General features: G+C 34.6%; 2 protein-coding genes across 3 annotated transcripts; one reads left to right on the forward strand and one right to left on the reverse strand.

Moving 5' to 3' along the window:
• Nucleotides 1–74: 74 nt before the first annotated feature.
• Nucleotides 75–4485, forward strand: LOC149905029 (putative serine protease K12H4.7). Its single transcript, XM_090106343.1, has 10 exons — nt 75–93; nt 391–585; nt 844–1028; nt 1207–1439; nt 1741–1879; nt 2421–2566; nt 2783–2905; nt 3114–3252; nt 3814–3987; nt 4328–4485. The coding sequence occupies exons 1-10, from the start codon at nt 91–93 to the stop codon at nt 4431–4433; spliced, it is 1443 nt and encodes a 480-aa protein (XP_089962469.1). The 5' UTR covers nt 75–90; the 3' UTR covers nt 4434–4485.
• Nucleotides 4486–4991: 506 nt separating this feature from the next.
• Nucleotides 4992–17306, reverse strand: Sam-S (S-adenosylmethionine Synthetase). 2 transcript variants are annotated; one of them, XM_090106223.1, is made up of 11 exons: nt 17208–17306; nt 16251–16584; nt 15875–15952; nt 15662–15784; nt 15418–15530; nt 13416–13559; nt 13117–13203; nt 12630–12761; nt 11794–11976; nt 11164–11297; nt 4992–5950 (listed from the first exon to the last, which is right to left on the reverse strand). In XM_090106223.1, the coding sequence occupies exons 2-11, from the start codon at nt 16363–16365 to the stop codon at nt 5848–5850; spliced, it is 1212 nt and encodes a 403-aa protein (XP_089962349.1). In that variant the 5' UTR covers nt 16366–16584; nt 17208–17306; the 3' UTR covers nt 4992–5847. The 2 variants fall into 2 exon arrangements, with proteins under 2 accessions (XP_089962349.1, XP_089962348.1); XM_090106222.1 differs by lacking the exon at nt 15418–15530 and adding an exon at nt 15122–15234 and having other exon boundaries at nt 17208–17305.
• Between the last annotated feature and the right edge of the window lie 1262 nt (nt 17307–18568).

Below are 18568 nucleotides of genomic sequence, written 5' to 3' on the forward strand. Positions count from 1 at the left end.
CATACTGTAATCATAATCTTCAATTATAAGGATATCAATTGATATGATAAATCGATACAATAATTCAGTTGCTGCTTGTTACTATAAAGAATGGTGAGTTTTCATCAATGTAGTGTCTTTTTTTAATTAGTTGTTTCGATCAAAGTTCAAGAATATATACTTAACAATGATTCTAGGATAAAAAATAAGCCTATGCGTTACTCCATGAATATAGATTGATTAGTTTTCTGAAAGAAACACTTATAATTAACTCACAATATTGACAAATTTTTAAAGAGTAGCCTCAAAACATTTTCACTGTATCTTGGCATTTTTTTTTTTTGTTATAAGTAAGTACATGAAACAAAAATAACTAGGTATTGGAAGCTTATTATCCATTCCACTTTTCAGATTTTATTTTATACAATATTATGCCTCATACCATGTACGTGGGCCATGGAAAAGAGGATGGTAGAACCACCAATAAGGGTGGACCTCTCATCGCCCGGAGACGTTCAGTTTTTCAGCACTTCTGATGTTAAAACCAGTTGGATAACTATGCCGATCGACCATTTTGATCCGCAAAATAAGGATACTTATCAAATGGTACGTATTAAATGTGCCTATGGGATAGTTTGTTAATCATTTTACTAAGGTAAATTAATAATATTTTAAACATAAATTTGAGAAAGTACAGTCGATGGAATGTACATCAATGTATTATTAATTATTATCTAAATCTAATCAGTATTATGATTATCTAATTAAAATTATTTCAAAATGAACTACTAAACTAGATAATTCATTACACATAATATTTATTGGCTCGTGCACACATTTAATAAGTAATGACTTGTATTTTAGCGTTTCATGTTCAACGATGAATTCTTCGGAGGCGACGGATATCCAATCTTCATTCTTGTGGGAGGAGAATGGGATATTGTTGAAGGCTGGCTACGAGCCGGTAACATGTACGAGGCGGCGCGTGAGAATAAAGGCTACCAGTTTTATACCGAACATAGATATTATGGAGAATCTTTGCCATATCGGTAAGCTTTATGCAACGCTTTATGGTTTGTTTTCGGCTGTGTATCTTACATATTAAAAATATCTGTTTCCCAGTTATATTTTATCCCTGTTGTATGCTTAATTTTCTAATCTAATTAAAATTGCAATATAAACCAACAAAAAAAATCTATCAAAATGTTTGAATAATTCATTTTACAGAAACTTCACGACACAGAATTTGCGTTTTTTGAACGTAGACCAAGCGCTAGCTGATCTCGCATATTTCATAAGTGAAATGAAGAGTCACCCTAGATTCGCTAACAGTAAAGTGGTGTTGTATGGAGGCTCGTACGCGGCGAACATGGTGATTTGGTTCAAGAAGAAGTACCCACATCTTGTGGTCGGTGGGGTAGGCTCCAGTGGACCTATTCTGGCTAAAGTTGATTTTACAGGTAAACATTTATTATTAGGAAAGTATTTATTTATAAAAGATTGTTGGTTAATAGTTAGCATGTTTTTTCAGTCTTGCTACCTCGTTTTTAAATTTTTCAATAAAGTTCTCTTTAAAAAAAATGGCGCCAGGACTCGGCTTAAAACTTTATATGACAGTTAGTTATGTTTAACTTCGAATTTAACGAAATAAATAATGTTTAAAATTGGTCCAAGCGAATTTGTATAATTGAAGAATACATAAAAATATTCCGATGCATAAAGAATATTTTAAGAAATATTCAAATTAAATATCTTCTCCAGGTTATTTGGAAGTTGTCCACCAAGCATTTTTATCGGAAGGCGGTGAGCAATGCATTGCGACAATAAGGCAAGGTATAGCTGACACAATAGCAGCTATGAATACAGAGGCTGGAAGACGGGAGCTAGAGAGAAATCTTAGGTATAAGCTTTATTATGATTTTGTACCTTTTTATTTAAGGACTAGCTGTTGGTCCAATTCAAAAGAAATAAAATAGTATAGCTTTAGTTACTCGGGTAAAGAAATAGCTTTCAGTGAATCGCCTGCTCTTTTGTTGGAGCTTTCCGCTTATATAATAAAAAATAGCTTTCACAATTTACTGTGGAAAAGAAATAAATATCCATCCTTTCATCCATAGCTATAAAAATATAGGTTTTATTAAAATTATTTTGACTGAGCGTGTCGGCCTACGCATAGACAAGCATAATGTTGGTGTAATTGTCCAATTTTCAATAACTAATTTACAACACTACTAATTATAACTCATTTTGTACCAGAGACATATTTTCTAAGATTCAGTTTATTTAAATTTGTTAATAAATTTCAATACTTTAGCTTAATAAATATAACGACTCGCGCGTATAATTCATTAGACTGAAAGATTTTTAACAATTTATTTGAAATTGACGTCTTGACGATTCTCATTAATTGTTTATATGAGATATAACATTTTAACTTCCAGATTATGTGCACCGTTAGACTACAACAACGAATATGAATTGGGGTACTTTTCGGGTCTTATCAGTTGGACATTTTCCACCTCCGTCCAGCAAGCCCGGCCAGGCTCACTTCGAACTATATGCGATAATTTCGCAACTGAAGCTTACGGTTATATTTTTATGCTTATTAAATTTTCAAAATAATATACCTACATATTATTTAAAAATGCTATAAATTTAAAAACATTGCGAGCGGCTTCCCTATATTTTTAAATCGGTTAAGACAGAGGTTTTCGAATTTATTAAATCCACTTTGTAGTTGATTGTTCTAAACAATATTGTATTTACTATTTATACTCTCAATAGCCATGAATTAAAATTTTAGGAACCAATCCAATGGAGAAAATCGGGGGCTACATCGCCGCTATACGCAATCTAGGTGAAGATGATTGTTGGAACATAAATTACGAGAATTACATCGAAGGCTATAGAAACAGAAATACTAATTGTAAGTTAACTAGTACCGAACCCCCTAACTTAAATGTCAACAAGATAACGTCGACAATCTTAACACTAAAATATTTTTTTAAATAACCTTTGGATATTGAGAAATCCATAGTGAATCAATCTTTTTTTCATACATTTTAAATTTGTAAATAGTGACCAAATTATTTCGATTTATGTTTATATGTAGTAAAATTATCGTAATATTTCAGCCCGTGCATGGTATTACCAAACGTGCACAGAGTACGGGTACTACCAGACTGCGCCGCGCATTGGCACCGTGTTCGACCAACTGCGATGGTTGTCTGTGGCCTTTTATGTAGATGTTTGTAAACAGGCTTATGATCCAAGGTGAGCATTATATGGGTTATGATAAAGCAGAATATCAACGTCTTAAATTAACACGCCTACTTCAATAGAAACTAATGATAGTTTTATTTTTGACTTTCCACAAGTAGTTAGAAGTTTTGGCAAAACTTCCGTGAGCCTGCTGGCTGGCTGTTAAGAATATTGAAATTAAAAATAAATCGCATTTAACAACGACGTCATAACGTTTAACTGCCTTGTTCGTTTTAAGATATATTTAGTAAATGTATAACGGCGAATGTCGAGTCGTTTTAGAAAACATTAGTTTCATATTCCTCAAGGTTTTCTTAGTTGTGATACAAATTGGCTTTATTATATACATATTGTATCTTAAAACTAAGCCTATTCACGCCTTATTATATTATGATGCGTTAAATAGATTAAGTTCTTCGAGCAAGCATTGAGGAATTTATAATACGGTCTTCTTGAACAAGATTTGTATGAACGGTGATAAAAATAACACCTCGACGTAGCATTATGCTATACTTATTTCTTTATGGTTAATTTCTGTTTCATCTCAACTTAATTTCATTATTTTAATTCTAGTTTCGACGAAGCCTTTGTATACGCGGCTGCAGATCGCGTAAATCGCGTTTATGGGGGTTTAGAACCCAGAGTGAACAATACAGTCAATATTCATGGTACTATTGACCCGTGGCACGCTCTTGGAGTATATGAAGAGGACTTGTCTGAGACTTCGCCTACTTATACTGTCCCTAGGTATGTACTTTGGTAACGTATTAACAAGTTATCTAGATACATATATATAAAAATGAAACCCGTTTTCCTTAGTCACGGCATCACGCGTGAACGGGTGGACCGATTTCGATAATTCTTTTTTTATAATATTCCTTGAAGTACGAGGATGGGTCTTATGGAAAGAAAACATAAACATGTACCACGGGCGAAGCCGAACAGCCGAACATTTGAATAGTACATAATTTCAAATTGATTAGAACGATAACCATCTATCTACTTGGTGGAAATGACGTCGAATTTCAATCAACGCGGGAATTATAATTAATTAGCTAAATTTTTATTAATTTATAATTATTTACAGGGCATCCCATTGCTTCGACATGCAACGTTGGTTAAGAACAGATACAATTAGAATGACAAACGCGCAACAAGCCGCGCGAAGACTGATTGCTAGTTGGCTGAAGTGATTCATTGTTTTATATTATGAAGTATAGAATAATAAATATTTTTATTGTTAAATCGTTTTTTATTTATTTATTCGTTTTCTATTGCTTGCAATCAACATAAAATGATAAGTAGTTTATCATTATTCATTATAATTTTTTATGAAGCTAACGTAGAATATTATTATTGTGTAGGTACATTTTTTAAAGACAGATATGCATATGAAAGTTGTTCGCTCTATCCTACTACTAAATAATTAAGTTAGGAATGGGTTTGAACGCTATTTCAGTTTTCATTTAAACAATTTAAGCTAAATTTATTTGTTCATAGTGATGACCATAAACAACAGCTTAACTCACGATCGCCTATTATAATAGATATAAAACTTCATTAAAAATTAAATCCATATTCCGTGGCCGTTATTTTCAAACTAATTGTTGCTTCATTAGAAAATTTTGCCCAATACACGTGTAAGCAGTTTTGCTTTGGGCTGTTAAGTCTAGTTGTTTATTTCACGTCAATGAAGTGAAAAATAACGATTATAGGTAAGGAGTCAAGGTAATCAAATAAAAATACACATATCGAATCCCAATCATTGAGAATACACTTTATTTTCAAATTTTACATCGTGACAAATTTTATTTCCATAGAGAGTTAGTCATCAAAATCGAATGGGTCGAAACAGATCGAAAAATACAATCACATCAATCGCTACCCGAACTAGGAATAATCGAAACGCTAAACGTCTAAATTCATAAAGTTCAATCGCGACTTCATCTAAACGTCGGCGGCGTCGTAAATGCAAACGCGCCCCGAACGGGTCGGTGTGTTTCCGAAACGGCTCTTTTCCACTTTCGATCCTCTTCGGAAACACAACACAAATGGCGCCGCGCGCGAGGCGACCTGAATTACACTAAAAAATCGTAAACTACACGACGCGCTACACACTTACGAGCTTATGAACACTTACGCTAAGTGTCGCGTCGCCCGCAGCGCCGCGTTGCAGCGGGGGGGGGGGAGGGGGGGGGGGCGCTGTGACTCGCTCGGGGCCCCAACGGATATAAAAAGCTCAATATGAAACGAGATTACAGGCAGTTCACCATTCGAGGCGGTACGAGGCACGATTTCATAAATAACACAGTTTACGCGGGTGGGGGGAGTTACGCCCGAATGGTCGAACTGCTGCCCCTGTCCCGAACTAACTCCAAGTCAGAAATGTCGGCGCCTACGCACTCAATATGAAACATTCGAGATTACTGGCAGTTCACCATTCGAGGCGGGGTAGACACGATTTCATAAATAACACAGTTCACGCGGGTGGGGGGAGGGGTTACGCCCGAATGGTCGAACTGCCGCCCTGGTCCCGAACCAACTGAAAGTCAGAAATGTCGGCACCTACGCACTACGCTAACGAATACTTAGTATAAGGGGCGCGAGTCAGTGCACGAGCGGCTTGGGGCTCTCCCAGGGGAAGCCGGCGCGCCCGAAGTGCCCGTACGTGCTCGTCTTCTGGTAGATCGGCGCGCGCAGGTTCAGCTCTCTGCACAACAACAATTTACACTTTATAAATGCACATTATGTAAAAAAAACCCTTTTTAGACATTGAGTTATACATATGGAGACGACACCGCCTACATCACTATGTTCCGCTCAACATACGCCATATGGCGTAACTGCACGCTCATTTTTTATTTGTTTTAAAGTGAAACGCATCAAATATGCCTTCGTGTGTGTTACAATATTGCACAAATAATACGGAAAAGTGCAAAGGAATAACTTTCATCGGTAAGTACCTAACTAGATAATAATTTTTAAAACTTAGAGCAAAAAAATGCCGCACAGAGTTTGTTTGTGGTGTTTCCTCCATACGTAGTAATATTATCTCAATGTAAAAAACCCCTTTTTAGAACACGTCGAAAAAGTACTAAGGTTCTCCATTTAGTATTAGGTATGTTTACTTTACATAAATGAGTTTAAATCTTTTGCAATATAAGACAGCGATATCACTGCGTTCGCGTTCCGTGTTTTTGCTTGGTAAAGGTAAAGTTAAGACGCGTAAGTTATGCACGGTCAGTCAATGCTCGCCTCGAGTTCATTATCATTAATCGATAGTTCCGAAAGTAATCGAAAGTTTTCGATCTTAAAGGGCAACATACACCACTAGTTTTTAATCAGTACAAAAACTTTAAGGACATGTTAGCGAATACATTATTATCATATGTATGATGTAAGAATTACATAATATCGATAAATAGCAAAGATATAATCATTTGTTTATTTAAGAAAGTCTCACCAAAATCATAGACACATTGCAGAGTTCGTTGACTTATTCCTTGATAGTATTACCTAACCTTAGACAATAAAATGAAACAAAACGTGTAGGTAGTTACTAACTTTATTTATTTTAATTTCCTAAATTCAAATCTCCCCTTCATACTTCATCCGGGCTCAGGACGGGCATAATTACTTTTTTACAATAAATTAAATAGGTACGTAGGTATGTAATTACAAAACAAACAATATCAAAATAAAATAAGCTATACTGTATTGAAAGAAAAAACGAATTTTGGCGTATTTAAGAAGTTAAAATCAGCTGTTTTTACAATACCTTTTCTGTATTTAAAGAAAAAACAATTTTGGCGTATTTAAGAAGTTAGAATCAGCTGGTATTTACAATTATCTTAACTAACCTTACAAGTATTTCAATTGTCCTTCAAAATGTCCACCACCATTGTCAATACACAGACGTGCACGAAAAAGGGAAATTATAAGTCTAGCCACAAAATTATTTATCGGACACATGATTAAACTTCTAATTTTATAACTAAGCCACGGGATAATGACATAGCCTCTAATAAACTAATTCGTCTTTTTTACAACGCCCACTAAATATTCTATAGAAAGCGTCAAGTAAAGATCATCAATTATTGTGACTGTCCTTCTTATTTATGCATTGCCACCTAATTTACTAACTCGGCCACGGATTTTACATCTCGTCACCATTTTACGTTTTACAGCTTCAACACAATGTCCTCAAAAAATATAATTCAAGCTTCTACAGAAAGCATCATTTTATTATAACTTAGCATGTAAAATAATGCATCGTATTCTTTTAACGTGAAAATACCCACTGCATGATTTGGCGCGAGTACGCGAAACGACTGCGACCGGCCATTTGCACCAATCAGAGAGCGCCATTCGATTCATGTGACGACGAGTTGAGTTGTTCACGTGTTTGAGAGTTGTGAGTTGTTTATTGTCGTTCGTGCGTTCGTATTGCAATTGTTTTCGCTGAAGTTTAATTAAAGTTTTCGATGAGTAATAATTAGTTATGACGTCTAAAAGTGAAAATGAAGTACCACTGTACTGTTCTGACGAGGAATCACAAGAAGAAGGTCAGCTGTCGAAAAAAAAGCGAGGTGAATCTAAGAACTGGATATTTGTAAACAAATTTTCGTGTGTAAGTTTTGCCGAAGAAACCGTGAGTGCAGAAAAGACGTGGGCAGTACGCACTACACATTTTTCCATAGAAGGAAAAAAACGTTTTTATAGATGCAACCAAGTACCACGTAAAGGAGTACAGTGTGCTGCAGAAATATATTTGCTATTTGAGGCGGATACAGAGGCAGTGTTACTTTATAGCACAGATCGCGAACATAATCACGATTTTATTAAGAATAGCTACCGTTATGGTATTTGCGATGAAACAAAATCTGAAATTAATAAACTGTATGACCTCCACCTAAAGCCGAAATCAATCTTGGAGAATTTGAAGAAAAATCCTGAACTTAAAATACCTACAAAACGGCAGCTGTATAACTATTTAGCAGATCGCCGGCGTATCAAATATGGGCCATCCACAATTTCTTTAGGAGAGCTAGAAAAATGGATTATTAATCATACAAATGTCCCTGACAACGAGAACGAAGTCTTTGTTATAGCCTATTATATTTTAGAAAGTGATCCACATAGTTTTCGTATCGTATTATCTACTAAGAATTTATTGAAACAATGTATTTCTGCTACATTCTCCATGCAGATGCAACATATAAATTGATTTGGCAAGGGTATCCTGCATTGATAAGTAGGAACAACCGATAAAAACAGAAAATTTCGCCCCATTTGCTTAACAGTATCTACAAATGAATGTAAAGCTGATTTTAAAACAATGTTTCAAGGATTAAAGAGCAATCTTTTGTCAATTTTTTCTCATACCTTTGAACCGAAGATCCTAGTTTGCGACGCGGCAAAAAATATACAGAATGCATTTCGTGATGTGTTTGGAAAAGAAGCGATTGTGAAAATGTGTTGGGCTCACGCTAAGAAGAAGATTTGTACTAAATTGGACCAAACAACAGAGAAGAATTTTCGAAAATATTTATTGGAAGACATTGATGCATTGCAATCAGCTACATCTGTTGAAGTATTTTCTGCTGCTTCGAAGTTGTTCTTGAAGAAATGGAAAGACCAAAAAGCATTCGTAAAATATATTAAAAAAGAATGGCTTATAAAAAATCCAAATTGGTATTTGGGTGCAGCACCAATATCACCAGCGACGAACAACGCACTCGAGTCCTTTAATAGAGTTATAAAAGACCACAACACCCTCCGCGAGCGTATACCGTTGGCCCGTTTTCTCGTGGTAGCAGAGGAAATGGTTAAAGGCTGGTCACTACAAGCAACAGAAGAAAAAATTGCGACACAACCTGAATTGCAGTTATCAGATTGGACAACAGGATATCAATGGGCTAAAACTGATACATACCAAAATTAGAGTTGTACATTCAACACCGGATAGCACCACATATTTAATTCCAGACAACAACTCATTCAAAATTAATCAAGCTGAGAAGAAATTCAGGTGTTTTGACGAATACAAAAAAGTTTTTTTTTCATCTTGGAACGTAGTACTACCAAACAATCAGACCGAGTGGATTACTGGTTGCTGTGATTGTCCAGACTTTTATCGCAAGTACAGCTGCAAGCATCTAATAGGCCTTGCAATCAGACTGAAATACGTGACGCCACCATTAGAGGCAAAGTCACAACCACTTGGATTAAAATGAAAGCGTGGAAGGCCAACTAAAGCGCGAGCTGCGTTAATTATCCAATAATGGTTATTGTTTACCTACCTACATTCTTTTTAAAATATGTTTCTATTATTTACTATACATAAGTAAAATGATGGTTATTCAATAAACAATTGATTTTTCAAAAATAATGTCTTTTATTTTGTCTCTCCCCAATAGCTTCTGATAATATTTGTGGTCAATATACCGACTATTTGATGACATTTTAAGCAAAATTTTGACGATCAATTAATATGGGATGAGTTACATTTTAAACGTACTGAGTTAAAAAGTTAGAAGCTAAATAAATATAATTTTCGATGTCATTTAATAGTATTTTAGAAGTTTACTGTTAGAATGCATGCTCCAAATTCAGATGCTAAAAAATAATCATTATGCTGAGTTGTATTTAGAGTGGTTTACATAGAAGATAACTAGTGGCTAAGATAATATTATTTAGATGCTCGTTAATTGTGGCTGACTTAGTAATTTAGAAGGCAACATACATTTTTGGGGGCGAATAATGATATTTAAAAGAAGCCTGTTTAATTAGCACCCATTGTTTTTTAACGAGAGAAGTACGTTTTTTTGACTTTTCACTTCATCCAATATGCGCTGTTTTAATTGTTCGACACTAACCGGCTCACTTTTGTTCACTTAATTTCACTCCACAAAAAGAGGTCCAAGGGTGTGAGATCAGGTGAGCGAGGAGCCCAAGCTGCAGGCCCGCCTCGACCGATCCACTGACTTCCAAACTCCGCTGTGAGAAATTCATGAACCGCAGCGTTATTCGACATTCGTACTACGTCGAGGATCCTCTTCAAAATACGCTAGTACATTACACGTAAACATTTTGTGAAAACGCCTGCTGTTTAGCATTTACCACGGTTCGTACATTTGGCGATCGAGCGTTCGGGACTCTGGTACTCTTATCTGTACATACGTACTGCTGCACTCGCATTTTCCCCACTCAAAAAGAACGCACGAAGCATAAGTACATACATAATCCCGTGATGTGAATTGATCACAGGAATTGATATAACATCGTACCGGGAAAAACGTAAACAAACGCGACGAAAAAAACAAGTTTTCACTTCCGCTAACAATTTGGCACTGTTTGTCGCGTTGGGGCGGGGGGCCGTTGGGGTGCGACGCGGGCGCAGGCCGCAGAGGGAAAGGGGGTGGCGGGGTGAGGAATGGCGAGCATCGACGCGAGTTTGCCGGAATTTATCAATGGAGCTGTGCCGCGGACCTACTCGAAATCGTACGCTAGAAAATTACAACGCAATACCTAGTGTGGCCGTGGTTCATTGATTAAATTATAGGTTTAACAATTTTTACATATTTATGTGGACAATTTTGGGACATTTCTGTTTGTTAGTGTTTTTAATTATTTCTTACACAAATATGATTGGTGGATACTTAACACCCTGTAAAATTTTTTGTACTCATTAAAAAATAGTGGTGTATACACACGACATATTATGATAATTGTTAAATTATTACATAACTAAATATTTGTCCATTAATGAAAATTAAGTCAATTTTATAACTAATTAAATCTTTCTTATTCATAATATAATATTTTATTGAATTCTATTATAATATTATTCACATTGAATTTTTTAATAAATCACCTCAATATCATATCTTTTTTCTAAAAACATGAAACAAAACAACTCACGTAACAATTTTGCCCGGTCTCAAATCGAAGTTCTTTTGTACAATAGAGAGGAGTTCCTGCTGTGTTTTGTGTGATGTGCCGTAATCGAAGACTGTGATGGATAGGGGCTCGGCAACTCCGATAGCGTAGGCGACCTGAAAAGATGCATAAATATAATAAATAAATAATAATGCTTGTATTACAAAGAGAAAACGTTATTTGTTTTTGCAATTTTGAATAACTTAGAAAGTGACATTATTCAAGCTTGGTATAGATTTCATTCTGTTTATAAACATAAAAAAATATACATATATATCATTTATTCATGTACAACAAGAATAAATCTTTATGATTTTTATAATCATAAGCAATTTTAGTGAAATTATTTAATTTTATTGTAACATAACATTTAGAATATATTAGGGACACATAATTCACCGTTCACGCGCTGCATACAGCGGATTCATAATCTCGATTCAAACATCAACATAAACATGGACACTAGCGCGTCTCTAACGGCCGCACAAATCCGCATCCAGCGGCAGCACAAGTCCATCCCCAGCGGCGGCACAAACCCGCACTCGACGGCGGCACAAACCTATCCATAGCGGCAGCACTAGCGCGCACTAACGGCGGCACAACCCCGCTCACCTGCACCATGCAGCGGCGGCACAGCCCCGCCTTGACGAGCGACTTGGCGACCCAGCGCGCGGCGTACGCGGCCGAGCGGTCCACTTTGGTGAAGTCCTTGCCGGAGAACGCGCCGCCGCCGTGCGCGCCCCAGCCGCCGTACGTGTCCACGATGATCTTGCGCCCCGTTAGACCCGCGTCCGACTGCCGAGACAACAGATATATTGTTAACTAGCGGTCCGCCCCGGCTTCGCCCGTGGTACATATTTACGTTTTCTCTACATAAGAACCATCCTCGTACTTCAAGGAATATAATAAAAAAAGAATTATCGAAATCGGTTCAGCCGTTCTCGAGTTATGCGCTTACCAACACATTTTGCGATTCATTTTTATATATAAGATTATTATACTACTAGTGGTCCGCGCCGGCTTCGCCCGTGATACCTACATGTTTAAACTATCCTATCTCTCAAGTTGGATAGAACTGCACATGGTGTGCGAATTTTATTATAATCGGTTAAGTAGTTTAGGAGTCCATTGAGGACAAACATTGTGACATGAGATTTATATATATTAAGATATATACCTAGTTCTTCTATCTTACTACCGCTAAAGTAAAATAAAATCTTCAAATATAGTAATTTATTACTATAAATGCGAAAGTAACTCTGTCAGTCTTTTGTGTGTTCAAAATTGGAGACAATAAATCTTTCTTACATTCACAAATTTTCTACATAATAAATACTTATACTAATAATTGTTTGGGGAACTTGATAGATCACAGATAATATTTTTTCACTACAATACAAATACAACTTAACCTTATTTTGGTATAAGACAAACATAACAAATTTTACCTGAGGTCCACCAATAATGAATAATCCACATGGGTTGATGTGAACAACTGTTCTTTCATCAAAGTATTGTGCCGGGATCACTTCCTTAATAACTTTGTCTCTGATTTCTTCGCGAAGTGTCTCCAATGCAATCTATAAAAAAATTCAATCATATTAAATTCGACTTTTACTTAAAAACTTCTAATATAAAATTCTAATTTGCATAAGTAACTAAAGTAAAGAGTAATTAAAGAAATTATCAATGCAAATAATTATTACTATAATAAATAATAATTATTACTATAATTATTTCCTTTTAATTGATAGAATATATTATTATAAGGATCTTGCCACTTAATATATTACAAAAGGATAAGTCCATAGTATAATATATAAGTCACTTTACAAGTTTACATAATTAAAAAAAAAATTAGCATACATAATATGCAATGAAGTATTAAATTAACACCGTGTCTCAAGATATAAAGAAAAAACATTATTTGTTTACCTTTTCAGAATGCTGTAATGAAACAACAACAGTGTGGACTCTTTGAGGAACTGTAGCACCGCCAGCGAAAACATACTCGCAGGTCACCTACAAAACATTATACATGATAATGATGTACATAAATTAGAAATGTAATAAAAAGTAAACACTGACTTATTAAAATTTTAATGAACACCTATATGTTTTGATAAGGGAAATAACATGCTTGTAACAATACCAAGTCAAGGTTAGTTTGTAATAATAATAAAATTATAAGTAAAAATTTTACAAGTATTTTGGATATCAAAAAAAGAATATACCTGTGTTTTTGAATCCGGACGCGCCCACCAAAATTCACCGTTTCGTCGGAGTTCGGCTATTTTCTGATTTAGTCTATGTGCAAGTACTACGGTCAATGGCATACATTCTTCTGTTTCATCTGTAGCATAGCCGAACATCAATCCCTGTTATAAACATAATATTTAAAAATAAAATACTTAATAGTATAGCTACAAACGCTAAACGCTTCAAACTAAATAAAAGAATATGATTGGTTATATACAAACACATTCCTCACTACACATCTTCATACATTATACATAGGTGGAAACCACCACCCTAAAGGTTGATAAACTATACCTAGTGTTATGTACATATAACTATTGGTCTAAGATCCGAATATAAGTCTTTTTATCCGAATATAAGTAATTATGTTGATACTGCAATTAATTAAAAAAAAATGTTTTTTTTTAATTCATTAAAAATGTCCTGTCCAGGATTTTCCCAGTCAACCCATTTTTAATACACTAAATCTTCTTATACCTATATAAAAATGAATCGCAAAATGTGTTGGTAAGCGCATAACTCGAGAACGGCTGAACCGATTTCGATAATTCTTTTTTTATTATATTCCTTGAAGTACGAGGATGGTTCTTATGTAGCGAAAACGTAAACATGTACCACGGGCGAAGCCGGGGCGGACCGCTAGTTTATTATAAAATTGGTCTCATTCTATTATCACGCCGTTGCATTTCGACTTCTATTCGGATCTTAGACCATATTCAATTTAAGAATATTGAAGATGTTCTCAATCAACGAGACTGATACTGATTGAGTGTTTCAAGGACATATTCTGCATCTTGTTTCATTTAAAATTCATATAATAACATTCTTAATGACTTCCTGAAAATGTCTCCTAGGTTGAAATGTCTTGGTCTGGTAATATTTTAACACAAAATAAGTGCTTATAAAATTATTGATCAGTGAAACATGTTAAGTATTAAATTGATTCAACAACATACTAAGCATTTTTACACTTTTCACATGAGTATTAAAAAAAAATGTAGTCTACTTTGTTACAAAGGTAGAATAATACAAAGTTTGTTATGTAAATAATTAAAGTCTTAGCTATAAAATAGTTACAATTTATTGTGTTCCATTGATAATGATAAGCTTATTTTTAGTTCAAGGCAACCCAGATTTGAGATGAGGATTAGAAAATAGATAGATAAATTCATGGACAAAGCATTGACTTATACATCGCTACTCTATTCTTCAATCAATTGAATATATAATTGGTATATAGAAGTAATTATTTTTACAATTATTACTAAAGATTAAATGATAATCAGATATACATATAAGTTAACCCTGTGTAACTTTATAAGGAAAACACCTAGAATATATGTTAATAATTCTTTATTATGATTAATTATTATGGTGCAATAACTATGACCCATGAAGAAAATTCCAAGAGTGATAATAGGTGATAATCCCAAGAATTATGAAAACATGATTTTTAGTATAGTTAGTATGTATATATGTAAATTAGATAAAACAGCCTATTCAACAGTGTGATAAGAATATTAGTGTCTGACCAAAACTGGTTTCCAGGTCGAAACCGAACTTTCGGTCAGACACTAAAGAATATAATACTTTATTCTCAAAACTGTGGTAAAGCATATAAATAATGCTTTTAATGTACAAATTACAAATACCTTTGATGTATTGGTGTATAATGTCATACCTGATCGCCCGCACCAACTTCTTCATCATTCCGGTTCTCATGCACCCCAGCGGCTATGTTTGGTGACTGTTGGTCCAGAGCCAGCATCACACTGCACGTCTTGTAATCAAACCCTGACCCAACATGCATTTACTAATAAATATCGAATTTATGATAATTGTTCTTAACATAAGATCTGTCCTACAATAGCACATGTTATGAATGATGTTGGCCTGCCATGACAATCGATCGGACATGCAAATTTTCTGTAAATATTGATTGTATCCCGATTTTCGTGCATTTGCCCAAGTTTATACCTGATCTCCTGCCCCAATATCCAATTCATCTCTATCTTGATAGACCCCCTCGGCTATGTTTGGACTCTGTTCTTCTATTGCCACTAACAAATTTAGTGTTCGCCAATCAAAACCTAGTGTGCACGAAAACATTATTTAGACTAGCTCCAACTGAGAGGTCAAACAAGAATTTGGAATAGAATTCAGTGCTATTCATTTGCTGGCAGTCCGCCAAAATATTAAGGTTGTTTACTAATATATTTACCTTTGGAAGAGTCATCATATCCAATGTGTTTCACGGTATCTCTCACAACCTTTTGATAATCGACGTTAGCCTTCGAGGTAATTTCGCCGCACAATAATACCATGCCCGTTTTTGTTACTGTTTCTGTGTATCAAAATTACGGAAGGTGTAAAAAAAAATTCTGAATACAAATAAACAATGAAATTAAGTAATTTTAATGGGGAATGAACTTACCACATGCAACTTTTGCGTCAGGGTCCTGGGATAGATGTGCATCGAGGATAGCATCACTTATTTGATCGCACATTTTGTCTGAAACATAATACTAATTTACATCTTTGTCCTTTATTGTTATTTACGAACAAGATTGATTGTACTGCTCCAACCACGTGTTTTGATTATGGCCAACATAACAAGACCCATTTTATGTGATGTAACTGAATGTTATTCTTGCACCACAAATTAAACTTATTTATCATACACATGGAGTTTTCACATACACAATTTAAACTGAAATATTTTTTCATTTTTACACTAAATCTGCGCACATGTCTTTGGTCGGCCATTTTTTGTATTTTATCACAATTCCTGTACTCTTTACTGAACTAACCTGGATGACCCTCGCCCACTGATTCTGATGTGAATAGGAACACTGATCCATCTTCCATATCATAACTGTGGCCGTTTGTTTTCGCGTAGCCGTTCATTTTTGAGGTTTCCGGCATTCTGAATTTAGAGTTAGCCCACCAAAATAACACGACTAAACCCTCTTGTAATAATACTGTGGAAAAGAGGCCCGGCGCGAGCTCACGCCGATATTTATAAGGTCGGAGTGGCGCTGTGGTGTCTCAAATATTGACCAATCAGCGATAATCTTTTGCGTCACTGCTTCACGAAATCCTATTTGCTATTGGTGTAAATATTTTGTTTTGATTCTGTATAACCTAAAAAAAAGTTACCATGTGTAATCTGTGATTAAAAGAAAATTGGCGCTAATTTTAAAAGTAAAAATATTTAATATATTTCTCCCAAGATGGAAAGCAATTAATTAAAAATGAAAATAGTTACATAATCGCATATTCCGTAAACATTCGTAAAAAATTATATAGACACACATTAAAATAAATTAATAATAATGAATTTTTTGATCTGAATTTAATGTTTTTTTTTATGAAATTATGCATTAATTTTCATTTGTATGTAGTGCGTATAAATTATTACTATATCACCGATCACGTACCTATTGTTTGGTATTTTTTTAATCAATTTCAGTTTTAAATTTGAATAGTGAAATAACTTTGAACATTGAATATAGAAAAATATTAGAACGACGCGAAGTAAGTACAATGTGTAAGAAACAACATTTTAATAATTCTATAAGATTCTATAATCAATAATGTCAAATCAGTTTTGTTTTTATTACTTAGTTAAGTTATGTAAAAATATAAGAAAACATCTTTGCAAAAAACTAAATATGTAGTTAAATTGTTTATTGAATTTCATATTTATTTATAAAAGCTATAATATTAAAAATATTTTTTACATAATATGTAGAAATATAACGAACCCTTCCTAGCACACAGTATTCACTAGAAGTCACTTAACACAATACACTGATGAATTTTATGAATAAACGTTTTCCTTTGAGATGCGCTTGCGTACTGACTCCGAAGCTGAAAATTCTATTTACTTAAAGATAACGACTTCGCACAAAACATGCAGTTTAATGGTGAGTTAACATTGTAGTATAGGAGCGTGATTAATATTTTAAGTAAAACAAATAAGTAATGTTAATCTATACTTATAATAAATCTGTAGAGAGGCCAATTCTGTACATGAAATATATTTGAAAAAAAACTATGAAGGGGTGATAAGGGCTCGCTACTGATGCCAAAAATGCAATAAGTAAAATTTTTGTCTGTCTGTCTGTCTGTCTGTCTGTCTGTCTGTCTGTATATTCGTTATAGAAACAAAAACTACACGAAGGATTTTAACCAAATTTGGCACAATTATTCTTCATACTCCTGGGCAGGTTATAGTAAAAGAATCATGTAAATCGGTGTAGAAACACCAAAGTTATACATGAAATACGCTATAAGTCATCGCGCGTGAATACAGAATCATGCCATAAGGATTATTTTTGTGTATCAGTTGCCGCGTTCGACGCGCTTCGCGGCGGGAGCTATAAAAAGGCGGCGGGTCTGAACCCGTTTCGCGTTGTCACGGCATCACGTGTGAACGGCTGAACCGATATCGATAATTCTTTTCTATTATATTCCTTGAAGTACGAGGATGGTTCTTATGTAGAGAAAACGTAAATATGTACCACGGGCGAAGCCGGGGCGGACCGCTAGTGTTAAATAAATCCAATAGCGGTTAATCTCTTCCGGTATTACCGGTGTCTCTATGTTTCATCTATAAATTTCCTAAGGTAACTGCAGTCTCAACCGTTTCTCGTCTTTCGATGTAGGTAACTGTGTTTATTTTTTCCTCTTTCATGCGAAAACTACTGAACAGATTTGCTTTTCCCACAGGGTTCATCCGCGAGAAAAAATCGTTTGACACAACAATCTGTGTACCTACCTTCATAAAATAAAGACTTTCTTTCTTTCATTGACTTTCTACTGTTAAACTATAAACAGTATTTATTGTATCAAAGATTAAGAAATAGTTAACTACCTACTATCGTACGTCGAACATATTGTATAGGTTTGTATAATTTGTATGTTAATGTCACAAAAAAATAGTAAAAAAAATGTCGCTACTAAATTTATAATTCAGCTTCTGTACTATAAAAAATAAAGACGAACGGTTAGTGTGAAAGTTCATTGCTAATAATTATGACAATCTCTTCATAAATACTTCTTTAATCGAATCAATAACAATTCAGCATAAACCAGATAATATTTTATGTTTACTAAATATTGA

The sequence above is a fragment of the Colias eurytheme genome, chromosome 10 (assembly GCF_061535395.1).
Source record: "Colias eurytheme isolate Ceu_HAF_F1 chromosome 10, ilColEury1 Martin Lab GWU primary, whole genome shotgun sequence".
NCBI classification, from domain to species: Eukaryota; Metazoa; Arthropoda; class Insecta; order Lepidoptera; family Pieridae; genus Colias; species Colias eurytheme.